Source organism: Phaethon lepturus, unplaced genomic scaffold (genome assembly GCF_000687285.1).
Source record: "Phaethon lepturus isolate BGI_N335 unplaced genomic scaffold, ASM68728v1 scaffold307, whole genome shotgun sequence".
Classification (NCBI taxonomy): Eukaryota; Metazoa; Chordata; class Aves; order Phaethontiformes; family Phaethontidae; genus Phaethon; species Phaethon lepturus.
Window position 1 is genome coordinate 21,034 of NW_010550895.1, and position 12,910 is coordinate 33,943.

General features: G+C 36.6%; 1 protein-coding gene across 1 annotated transcript in view; it reads left to right on the plus strand.

Moving 5' to 3' along the window:
* Positions 1-12,910, plus strand: part of STXBP5 (syntaxin binding protein 5 (tomosyn)) — a 79,714-nt gene that overhangs the window by 2,737 nt on the left and 64,067 nt on the right. Inside the window, exons 2-3 of the mRNA XM_010290667.1 lie at positions 9,644-9,778; positions 10,875-10,938. Coding sequence (XP_010288969.1) covers positions 9,756-9,778; positions 10,875-10,938 — 87 coding nt within the window. The 5' untranslated portion in view covers positions 9,644-9,755. The remainder of the gene's footprint in view (positions 1-9,643; positions 9,779-10,874; positions 10,939-12,910) is intronic.

Here is a 12,910-nt window from a genome sequence, read left to right on the forward strand (position 1 = left end):
GAAATCAGTTTGAGTAAAAGAATAAGTTAAACTGGAAAAAATGTCCTTGGAGGGGAAACAATGCCAAATCTTATTATATGACTGAAGCAACTATTCCAGTTATATCAGTATTTGCTGTAGGACCCTGTAGATGCTAAGGTTTAAAATTATTTAGTACCCGAGTGGGACTACCTTGAAATGGAAAAGCAGTATTTGTATCCTGTTTAATAGGAGTTGAGCTCAATGTGTCACAGGCCAATTTTTATTCAGATTCTGTATCCAAATCAGAGTTTAATGTGTAAGGATTAGATGCGAACTAGGTTGGTTGTAGCATAGAAAGCTAACTGAAGCAGTTAGCTGCCGAGATTAAAGGATATTCTAGTCTTGAAAACTATTCTTGAACTATGTTTAAAAAAAATAAAATTAAAAAAATAAATGATAGGGCTATGATTTGTTAATGATTCTTTATTCTCCTGGCACAACCTTTTATCAGCTCTGGCTAATTCTCTGCTTTTAGCCATATGGAAGAATTACTGCCCAATGTTTAACAACGCAATTTCTAGATTTCATGTTTGTTTCTCCTGTTAGTAATCTAGTTTGGCTAGCTTACTTTCAGGCCTGTGTTGAACGTCTTTCAAATAAGGAATAAAAAACAGACATAGGTTGTTTATAGATGCTTGTGTCATGTATTACGTGTTTTGTATACTTACCTGAAAATTCAATTAGAGTATTAAATTACCTGTAAATTAATTCAGAATGCAGCCCCTAGTATATGACTGTCAAGTGTTGTGAATTCTTGCTTTTCTACTTGTGAATTTTAAGAACAGGGAGTGGTGAGAAAGAGTTGCTCTTTCTTTTAAAATAATTCTATGCCTATTACAGACTTCATTCTGAGCTGTGGAAAAAGTTTTCACTGGGTAGCTTGCACCTTTTTTTGTTTGAGCAAGACATTTCTTTAAAGTAATGGCCAAGAGTCTTTAAAGATGCTGCTTTCTGTTAAACTTCTAATAAGTTGAGTATCTGTAGATAAGAAACCGGCCATTTACAAGATTTGTAGCTCTTCACTGCCTTTTGTACCAGTGATGGTTCATAATTTGAAGCGAGTCTTCTGAACTGATGATTAAAGTTTTTGATGTATTACAAATCTGTGAGTTGAAATTACTGGCAGATGTTGGAAGCATAGTGCAAAACAAGGTAGTTTTGCAAGTTTTCTAGCCTTTTGTTCCTGTTGCATTTGTATGGGTTTTGCAGCTGCTTCATGTTCTAGTTACCAGTCAAAAGTTAGAAGATATTAAACCAATGTCATACTACGCTTGGCCACTGTTCCTTGACTGCAGGAAGCGGTGTGTAGGGGCGAGGATAAAAAAGAGCATAATGATGCTTACATGGGGGGTGTTGTTTGCAAGACTTGTCATGCAACTTAAAAGTGTATAAGTAGTACATCTTTGCAGAATGTGCAATTCAGCCTCTGAGCATATTTAGTATCCTAGGTTTTGTACTTCTCTAAGACCTCTTCAGTGAATTACAATGTAGTTTCTTTGTCATCTACATACCTGTGTAAATATCCTACATATAATAAAATTGTTACGTGTTCACAAGTAATGCATGCCTCATGTCAAACTTCATTTGACTTCATAGCAAATGTTAATGTTAGGCTAGATTAACTCTGAAATAAGCATAGTTAATGCTTCTTATTAGAGTAAATATTGAAAGCATGTTGTGAGATAGATATCCAGGCTGGCTTTCGTTTTCTTGCCATGCAGGAACTATTAAACTTCGTGCCGATCTAAGGTGTGACACATCAAACACACATCACTAATGAGCCAGGGACTTTCACAGAACCAATTTGAAAGGGTGAAGTGACTAACTTAAAGTGGTGTGGGTTGACAAATTTGAGTCTCCTTTGCTGCAAACCAATCAGCTTTACGTACAAGTATGAAAAACTTATTTAGTTATCCAAGACTTGCATCCTTCCTATGTGAGATTCCCTGTTCTAATGACAAAAGAAATAGTTTACCTGCTTTGTGACTTAGCATAAAGACAAGAACCAGAATCATAGCATAAAAGTAGAATTGAGTGTTTAATGTGTGAGTTCTTTGCATATTGATCACTGAATGCATTGATAGCAGTTTAATTTTTAATATGCCAACTTTTGTGCTGTGGGACTTAAATAGTTTTCCTCAGCATGAAACTACACAATTTGGAGTTGCAAAATGATGCTTTTAAGTATTGCTGGTTTTGTATCCTGCTGCAAATGCAACTTTAGCATTGTGTTTAAAACAAATTCTGTCTGCAATGATTGAGTTAAAAATCCCACTTGTATTTACTTCTTATTAATAAACAAGACAACTTTTATGAGACATACCTTACCTTGTTAGATACTGTAACTCTACCCAGCCCATGCATTAGCAGCCATTATTTGTGAGGGAATTTTTCCTTCTACCTCACTGAATTTATAAACTGACCAATTCTGCCACTTTGTGGATAGGAGGGGACATACAGGTTTTCTTGCCTGTGAGAGCAGGTGATGATAGACATTGTTCATAGGTTTTTGGTTGCGTTGTGTTTTTTACTTCCCCTTTCTGTGTATCAGTATATTTTACTTCCAGCCTTTCTTTGAGAACTGGCTTTTCCCCCTTTGCACTATGTTTTTTGGGGGTAGGATTATAGTGTAACTAACAAGATTACAGATAGATATATAAAAAGTACTTTTGAGAAGTTAAATATTTGGAGGCTTTGCAGAGTCAATGATATACCAAGTACAAGTTTAAGGTATGACACAAGTTTTTTTTTACACTTTTTAAACTGGCTTTCTTCAGAATGAAAGGAAATGATCATTGGGTCTACTTGCCTTTATGGTGTCGTATAAAGCCTTCTCTTACCTGATGGGCTTAAAAATGTTACTCAATGGTGATCCACTAGATGATGTACTTAGAAGGAGTTTTATCTTGTTTCAAGAAGTTTTCAGGAGAAAATAAACTTCTTGACTCTCTGTATTTGCTGCAGATGTGAATGTCTCTTTCATGCAAGATCAGATTCCTTTGAAAAAATGTTTTCTTGAGGCTGCACATGCACGCAGAGTCCCACATGTCAGTGCAGTTGATGGAACTCCAGTTGTATCAGTTGCCTTCTGCTGCCTTTGGCACTGAGGCAGAACCAAAGTGCTGAGCCCTATTTTTCTGAGATTTCAAGTTTCTAAGAAACAGTTTTTAAAAACTCTCTCTGCTGTCCTGTTAGTTGTTTTCCTTGCACGCTGACTTTCACAGTGATGGGAGGCACATAATGGCCAAGTGCTGCATTCCTGGGCAGAATTCAAGCTCAAGTCTTTAAGATGTGCCTGTCTGACAGACTTTTCTCCATCAGTTGTGGGCATAATTCTTCTGTCTCCCAGGGGAAGTCATGTCTTTGACATGGCTGCTTTTTTAAGTTGCAGTGTGTGACTTCACAAATGGAATGTTCAGCCTGAACTGCATGTGTTAGAGCAAGCTACCCAAGTGTCTTTTGATGCCAAAGGTCTGGTTACATTTTGAGTCATGTCAGATACACCAACAGGAGCTCATAAATATGGAGTGCAGAGGATTTTATCAGTGGTAAGAAATTCATAAATCTTTAGGGTATTTGGTGTGAATTCCTTAAATATTAAAATTTTTTCCTAGTTTACAAATCATCGTAAAAATATAAATACCTGCAGCAACCTAAAAAACCTTTTAAAATTTAGCCTTTTTCTGGAAAATCATCTGCATGACCCTAGTGTTGATCACATCAGCGGTGACAATTTTGCTGCCGTTCTTGGCTTTTTCCTTCCCCATTACTCCATCTTGACACTACTAGTGTCACCACAACTCAGATATTGAACATAGGTACTTCTCAGCTGCCTTTAGAGGCAGCCCTTTGAGTGAACATATTTGGAGAAGTGTCATTTGGAGTGCTGTTATAAGGTATAAATGGAATTGAAGTACCTGGTCCAGTTTCTATGATATACTGCATTTATCCACATGGCCTTTGGCGGGGGTACAATTTTGGGATGTGTTGAAGAAGAATTCTTCCTCTGCATATGCCTTCTGCCCCATCAGGCCTTTTTTCATACAAGTAGGTATTTTAAGCTTATTGCAGTTACCAGATCTGGAAATAGACCCCTTGCAGCAGTTGGGCAAAGTCACAGCCACTGCTTGCTTCCATCAGTATGTCATTCTGACACTGGCTCTCAACTTTTTCTGCTCATTGAAGACAAGAGGACATGGACATGGAGTCTAGGCTAACATAATTAAACTTGTCAGCATCTGAATTTTATGTGGTGGCTATCTCATACATGAAAGGTTGAAGATAGAAGTATGAAGAATACAACTTTGGTAGTTTAACACTTTTCTTTTTAGAAAAAAGCTATTTTGCATATACAATAACGTGAGCAGCTAGTGTGATTACAGTAACTGCAAACCTATAATGGTAGCCTGAAGTTCTAGAAATAGTTTTAGCGCCTTAAATATAAAACCTGTTATCAGTGTTTGTCATTCATCAAAGTATTTGTCACTGTGCTTTAAAGCAGTGTAAAATTCTGAAGAACCTATAATACTTCATAATGCGGTAGACTAAAGAAAGGTAAAGATTAATTTAGAAGGATTTCTGTTGTCATAATACATTCAAGATAACAGCCTGTCACTTTTACTTACTATTTCCCTTAAAAGCCTAATTCTTTGACTTGCATATTAATTTAGTAAATTGTATTCCTTGATATTTCTGTAATTAAATTCCTCTAGCGAATACTATCACTTGCTATAATTATTTTGATATACATAGTTAAGAAAAACCTTAAATGTGATTGTTTCACAAAGTTTGACAGATTATCAGAAGAGACACGTGATCTGCAGTTAAATGAAATCCTTTCAGTAGGTTTACAAACTGCTTCTTAAAGACTTTCGTGTCACTGCTAATACTCTCCCATAAGCAATAGCACAAATTGTATTTTAAGTACAGTCAGAAGAAGAAACGTTTTGTCAGGGTTTTTCTTTTATCAGTGTTTTCCACTGCTTGTGTACCACTGGGTTTTCTGTATATAATTTTGTTTTCTTGAACTATTGGTTCAACTCTTACAAATTTATTTCATAGGAAAGTGAAATTTCTTGTGGGTTTTATTGGAGGGGGAGGATAGGGATGGGGAAGGAGTGGCTTTGCAAAGATGTATGCAGTGAGGAGGAAGGTTTTTGTGCTTAGGAAAAAGTAGAGCTACAGTAGAATTTAGAATTACCCTGACTGTTTTAGAGTTGCATAACACTACCTCATTTTAGCAGTGATGTTAGCATACTTTAAAATCATACTGTACATATCAGATTAAAAAAACAAACCAAACCTCTTTAAAGCATTGCTTTTTTCGTAAAGCGATTTTTTTTTTTCCTCATACAGGTATGGGATGTGAAATATTTGGAATAAAGTGCTGTGCAGAATACTTGCATTATGCTTAAAGATCAATCTGCCTCACAAAATGTACTATATTTACTGAGGTAGATGAAATTTCCTTGGAGATAACGTGAGGAATCTGTTGTGCCATGAAAGAGCTGCCTGTAAAAGCCTGCCTTCTGAGATCACCGGCTCAGACAGTCCCAGGCTGTCTCTTTAGATGCACAAAGCTGGTCTTTTTTATAGATGCTTCTGTTCTAGTATTTTTGGCCAGAAAGTATTGATACAGGAGAGGAAGAGTATGGTACTCTGCTTTTGACTGATACATGGTTTTTGGGCAGCGGGGGTTTGTGTGCAAGAAAGACTAGCAAAATTCTTTTACTTAGGTTGAATGCATCTGTAGTCCTTCTGATTGATTCCCAACAACTGATTGTATTTTCTACATTTATGTATGTATCCATTCATGGGTAGGGAGAAAGGGGCAAGAATGCTTGAGTTGTAGAAATGGCCAGAGCATTATATGGCAACTTCCACTTCTGTTGATCTTAAAATATGTTACGGATGGAGTATATTATTTGAATCTAGTGGTGTCCGAAAGGTAGGTTTCTGAAAGAAAAATCTGCGTTTTTCAGAAAAAAAAAAAAATGCTGTCCTTGGCCAAGCGTTAAATAAGCAAGTGTATTGGGTTTGCATGGCAAGGTTTTGGTAGTGGTGGGATGCAGGGGTGGCTTCTGTGAGAAGCTGCTAGACGGTTCCCCTGTGTCCAATAGAGCCAGTGCCAGCCGGCTCCAGGACAGACCTGCTGCTGGCCAAGGCCGAGCCCATCTGCAATGGTGGTAGCGCTGCGCTGGAGCAGGCTCGTGGCAGGATCTGTGGCCCTGTGGAGAGAGGAGCCCATGCTGGAGCAAGTTTGCTGGCAGGTCTTGTGACACAGTGGAAGGGACCCAGGCTGGAGCAGTTCATGAAGAACTGCAGCCTGTGGGAGGGACTCAACGTTGGAGAAGTTCGTGGGTGACGGTCTCCTGTGGAAGGGACCCCACACTGGAGCAGGGCAGAGCGTGAGGAGTCCTCCCCCCCGAGGAGGAAGGAGCGGCAACGTGTGATGAACTGACCACAACCCCCAGTCCCTGTCCTGCTGTGCTGCTTGAGGGGGAGGATGTAGAGAATTTGGGAGTAAAGCTGAGCCTGGGGGGAAGATGTTCGAAGTTGTAGTTTTATTTCTTATTACCCTACTTTGATTTGATTGGTAATAAATTAAACTAATTTCCCCAAGTCAAGTCTGTTTTGCCTGTGACAGTAACTGGTGAGTGATCTCTCCCTGCTCTTATCTCAGTCCACGAGCCTTTTGTTATATTTTCTCTCCCCTGCCCAGCTGAGGAGGGGAGTGATAGAGCAGCTTTGGTGGGCACCTGGCATCCAGCCAGGGTCAGCCCACCACAGCAAGATGACCCTGACCTTTTGTTTCCATCCTGCAAAACAAGTTTGAATCCCTTTAATCCTCAGTCCAATTTTCAATGGAGCCAGCGAGGCTGCCAAATGTAGCCTGTATGTTGACATGCTAGTAAGTCATCACTGGTCCTTCAGATAGTCAATTTTTAAGAGGGCTGTAACATTTCCAATGTTGTTTAAAATGTGAATCCTTAATCACAGAAGAGAGAGAAGGTCAGTACATGGACTTTAATGTTGGAAATGTTATTCTGTGAATTGCTAAAGTAAATGCAGTTATCTGAAATTAATTACTTTAGACAAAAACATAATTGAATTTCTGAAAGTTGGAAGTCATACTTTTTCTGTTGAGAAAATAAAGATATAGCAAATAAAATTATATTTGCAAATGGACTAACACCACATTCAAGGTGAAATGGTGATTCTTGCATTATAGCAGGATCAACATGACAAATTCCTTTTGGATTTAACTAGTCATCAGCTGTTCTGTGAAACATAAAAGCCCTAAGAATATTTTTTTAGGTTACATAAAAACCATACAAGACTTTCTGATTGTAGAAGACTGGTAAAGCTTACTTTTGAAAGATAAGGTTAAGTACCTGTTTTATATGTGCCTATACATAACAATTTTGAAGTCTCTTCAACCTCCTGCCTTTAAGAGTTTGTAAATATTTTGTGAAGTCAACTTGTTCAACTCTTTTTTACTCTTGGTGTGGAATCATTTAATTGCTTGCTATAGCTTGACAAAATTAATCTCACTTGCACAGACGAGACAGTGAATTGAATATGGCTGCATATTCAAGAAGAGTATTAAGAGTCTTGAGGAGCTGGACACTTCTTTAAGTGTTGCCCTTTTGCTGTAGCAATCAAAGTTGCAGCCCCAAATTATATTTTTTTCCCACCTTTAAATGGTATGAAATAGATTGTTTTTTATAATGAAAGTGTTGGACAACTGTAATTGACAATATCAACTCACGGGTCAAGACAAATAGGCCCATGACCCTGCCCCTGAATATTATTTCTGGCTGCTAGGCCATGTTTTTAGATCCAACTGATCTGGCTGCCAGCTGCTTCTGGCATGTGGAATCCTGGCACAAAAAGCAGCTGTGGTGTTGCGGAGTGCTGAGGGTTTCTGTTTTCATGCTGCATCTCTTTCCCCTTCCCTATGCCCTGCTTGTAGTGGGAGAGCTCTGTTACAGGGCAGTAAGGTTTGGGGGCCTGTCTAGGAAGTGCATGTACAGATGTATGTAATTTCGCTTCCAATAAAATATTTTTTTCAAGGACCTTGGGGAAACTGAAGTGTTTAACCTATGGTATTTGCAGATTACTGTTCTTAGTAAAAACGTTGCAACCTCTATAAGCTCAATGAGTTGGAAGACCATTTTAAATCTTTATATATATATAGTCCTTTTTTTCTGTGAAAAACCAATGAAAAAAGTTAGTGCAGCCTTTTAGCTTAAGTATTCAAGTACAGGAAATAAAGGAAGTTAGAAAATGGATAAATTAAAGATTTGCTTGAGCAAACTGCATTCCTTAACTAGAAAGAAGTTAGTGATATATGAAGTGGTACACTTTTGATCCAGGTAGTATTACTACAGAAGTCTTAGCTTTTGAAATGTGTAATACAAATTAACATCTTTTCAGCCATTAGCAATTTCTTCATTGCTGCTGTTAGCCTTTGTTTTTGTACTGAAGTTTAGTGTGTATATACAGCATCTAATGTAAAGCATCTGCTTTGCATAAATAATTAACAGGCATGTGAAGTGATGCATGGATTTGGCAAGAAGGGAGCCCAATTGGGAGAAAACAGGAACAAAAAAACCTGTAAAGCTAAGGATTAGAGTCAACAGAACAAATTTCCTTTGAATAATTATTTTACTTTTGTCACTGAAACACTTCTGAAAGTCCAAGTTTGATAGTCCAAGTAGTTTGGCAATTTCTACCAATATTGTACCCTGTCAGATTAAAATGGTTTAGAGTTTACAGTTTCCAGACTCTAATTGCAAGTTAGTATTTCTGTTGTGTAGAAAAATCAGATACTTTAGAAGCTTCAGTTCCTACAGACATTATTTCCTTATCAATTTTGAAGAAATAATAAACAATAAGCAGCACCCAAGAGGACAGAAATAACAAAGTTTTAAAATACTAGTATTTGTGCTGGAGCTATGGTCAAAGAAGAGTTCGCTGCTGGTACAGTCATCAGCTTTTGAGAAAAATGTAAGGCAGAAAATTAAAATGTGGTTTAAATAAAATAGCCCCACATATTACCTACTTCTAAAATTACTTTTATAATTGTTTAGAATTGGTTTTAGGTTTGCTTTTTAGGGCATACTTTGGGTTACATGTAAACTTACATTTCTTATGCCTTATTTTCTGCCTTTGTCTCCTCACTTGAAACCAGATTAATCTGCAAAAGGCTACTTCTAAAAATCCTTTGTTCTTTAGAACTTGAAATTAGATAGATTTCAAAGGGAGACTTATAGATTATAAAATGGGAGTATTTTGATTTTGAAATGACAGCAATCTTGAGCAAATACATTCAATATAATATTCAAAGGTGCCTGTGTGCTTTTTATCTAAATGACTTAACAGTTTTAGAATACCTTGGTTTTATATTTCTTGTTCACTCTAACTTTTTACATTGCCTGTGCATCTCTTGCTTTTGTCATGTACTGGCTTTACTACTTTTCTCTACCTGTAACTTGTCTTATTTCTTCCTGTGTGCCTATTGCCTTTCTTCTACCTTTTGACAAAGTAGACCTTGAAGTGTAGGATATCTAAAAGACTGTTCTTTAATTCTTTTATTTTTGGTGGCTTTCTCTTTCAGGATAACATTTTGTCATCTGCCTTTCCAAAGCAAATGGCTGTATGTGGGCACTGAAAGAGGAAACATTCATATTGTCAATGTGGAATCATTTACTCTCTCAGGCTATGTCATCATGTGGAATAAAGCCATTGAACTGTGAGTTTAATCAAAGTATTGTCTGTTGAGGGGAGAGAAATGTCCTAGATATTAACATCAGTTGCAGAAATGTAATTGGTACCTAGAGTGGCCTCCATATTGTCTTACTACACCAAATACACAAACACATAAATTGTCATGTAAATACTTTTTATTCTCATAATTGTGAAGTGTTAATGTTAACATATTTCTGTCTATAACACTTTTATTGTAATGACTGGAATAGACATAAAAATAGGCAATATAAAAATAGATATAAAAATCATTATCTGTGGTGATAAAGAACTAAAAATAATATACGTTAAAATATGATGTGGCTGGTACTTAGGCAGGCGTGTCACTTCTAGAGTTTTGGGGTTAAAGCCCAAAGTATAAAGATATGCATTGTAAGAGGGCTGATGCATGCTGAGTATAAAATTGCTGTCTGAAAGTGTAAATTTAAATAAGCATATTCCAAGAGTGAAGTATATTTTTTTTACAGCTATTGTTGTTGCTCCTCCTTTTTTCATAATAGATTTGGTTATGCAAATACAGTGTTTTGTGGGTGAAAACATATACTTGTGTGCTGCTGTTCCTGTGCTGTTGTTTTGTTCCCAGAATGTTATGTCTATCTTCAAAACATACATGAAGTCCTTCACTTGCCAAAGGTTGTTGAAACAAACACAGCTCTTCATTAGTCCATCTTCAATAGCAAGAAGTCAATATTAAGTCTTAACTCTGTGTTGTTTTAACAATGTCCAGCTTGGCAATTTATGAACGTTGCAAGACCTGTTTTCAGCATAAAAATAAACATTTTATCCAACTGTGTCAATTCTGTAACAACAAACATTTAGATATTGTGAAGTTAATGGCAATTGTTTTCTGTGTTGCAAATAAGTTTCTATCTTTACATTGGAAGGAAAGACTTATTTACTGCTAAGTGCCTAAAAATACAAAGAAAGTATGGGCTTGAAGAGGAAAGTGACTGCATGCTGAAATGTCAATAGTTTGCTTACATGAAGTCTATATCTGCAGAATCTGTACTACTTGCAATCATTTTCAGATGTAGTTTTGGGCAGGGGAATTATTTTTTTAATTGGAAATATTTCTTGTTTAGGTCATCCAAATCTCACCCAGGACCTATTGTCCACATTAGTGACAATCCGATGGATGAAGGAAAGGTAGGATATTTTTAAAGACTATTCAGTACCTTATTTTTCAAGCAAGACTTTTTTTAAAAAGTCTTTTTTTAAAAAATGTCTTACTGCTTTTTAACAAAGGCTTAAGTCGATAAGGACAATGAAAGCATAAAGGAAGGCTAAATCAAGGTTTTAGGCTCTGAAAATAATAAGACACAAGGTACAGACATGACTGTAGGACACACTACTGGAATAATTGAATGCATCTTGTAATCAGCAACTTTTGAAAACACAGCTGAAAGTGGTTAATTGTGAAAATTCTTAAAAACAAAAGCAAATAACTTTACTTATGGTGGTAAAAATTAAGATGTTACCAGAAAAACCCAATCATAATCTTGAGTGCAGAAATACTGGGATAGAAATTAAATAAACATTGTAATGCTCTTGGATGTTGCTGTTTCACAACTTTAAAATGCTTATTTAGATAGCGTTATTTATATAGTGTGCTGCGTACTTCATTTTTAGCTAATCCAAGGCAGCAGTTTTTATGGGATTTGAGGTCTATGTGACATAGTCTCATTTAGCAGACAGCATCTAGTGATTATAATAAACTGCTTAAAACCTAACTGGCTTGTAGAACAACTAGATACTTCAGAAAAGTCAACTCAACTAAAACTTGTAAGAGCGAGCTATGTAGTAGACTTGTCTTTTCCTTCTTTTGAGATAATGTTAACATAATCATCTTTTTTACCTTGACAAAAAATTTTACAGTACACATTCTTGAAGTCCTCACAGGACAACAAGTTTTGTCCTGTGACATAGCAGCCACAAAGAACTTAAGCTATGAACTCAATGGTCATAAGTTGCTTCTGTATTATTAAAGTAAGTCTGCAGGTATTACCCTTTGCTTTGGGACATCTGTTATGAGGTTCATGCAAAACCAATGTAGAATGCATAACTTTAGTTCACGGTGAAGACTTCATGAATTAAAAGAGAAAGCAAGGAGTTAAAATGTTAGTATGCCTTATCTAGGTGACAGCAATTACTGTAGTACCAGATCATACCTTCCACACTTAAGTCACGGTTGCAAGACTAAGTCTGTGCTTCAGGCAACAGACCTTTTCACAAGACTTGTAGATGGAATCACATGATGACTCACCCACTCTATGAAGAATCTTCAGCCTCTTTAGCTTGCGTGCCCCATATAGTTATCCAGCAAATCAGTGGTCTACTGCAACTTTTGTTCAGATCCCTTGGTCCACACTGGTGAGTAAGCAGGAGGGATTTCTCATTAATTTTGACAATAGGAATAAAGCAAAATATGAATGAAGGATTTGAAAATGTCAGTCTCTTCCAAAAGTCTGTAGAGCCCTGACAAAAGTATGGTTGTAACTTAACCAAGAGCGACCTTGATGCCACTTTAAATAGATTTTCATTAATGACTCCACTCTAGATTAATAAGGCATAAGTGATTGAATAGATTGATGAACTGAAGTCTGAATTATTATTTTTTTCAGTGTAATGTCTCAGAAATATCCTAGAGTTTTGAACTCCCATTTGTGAAGAATCTTCAAGGAGACAAAATAATTTTGCTTACTGCTGTTCCACATATGTGGGGAAAAATAGTATTTTTTTGTTTACTTGCTTTTCATTTGACATGTTAGTGGTGGATAAAACTGAGGAGAGACAGAATGATACTATTGTCTCAGCAGTTGTTTGAATGTTTTAATAGCTAGTTATAGGCTTGTATCCTAGACACCTTGGGTTTCAGTCCAACAAGGAGAATTTCATGAGTAGAGTTTTTTCATTGGGGTGAAGCTCACTGCAAGAAGTACATAACTAATGGGTCTCTCTGTAGAATTAGGTTTAAATCACTTACCAGAATCATGGACCCTAGAATATGAATGCAATGAAGCTATGGTAACTTCAGAAAAGGCAAATGATATATTTATTCTGGTGTATTCCCCTCCCCATTTAATTATTGTCAATTAAAGTTTAAGAATTACTGTTCTTA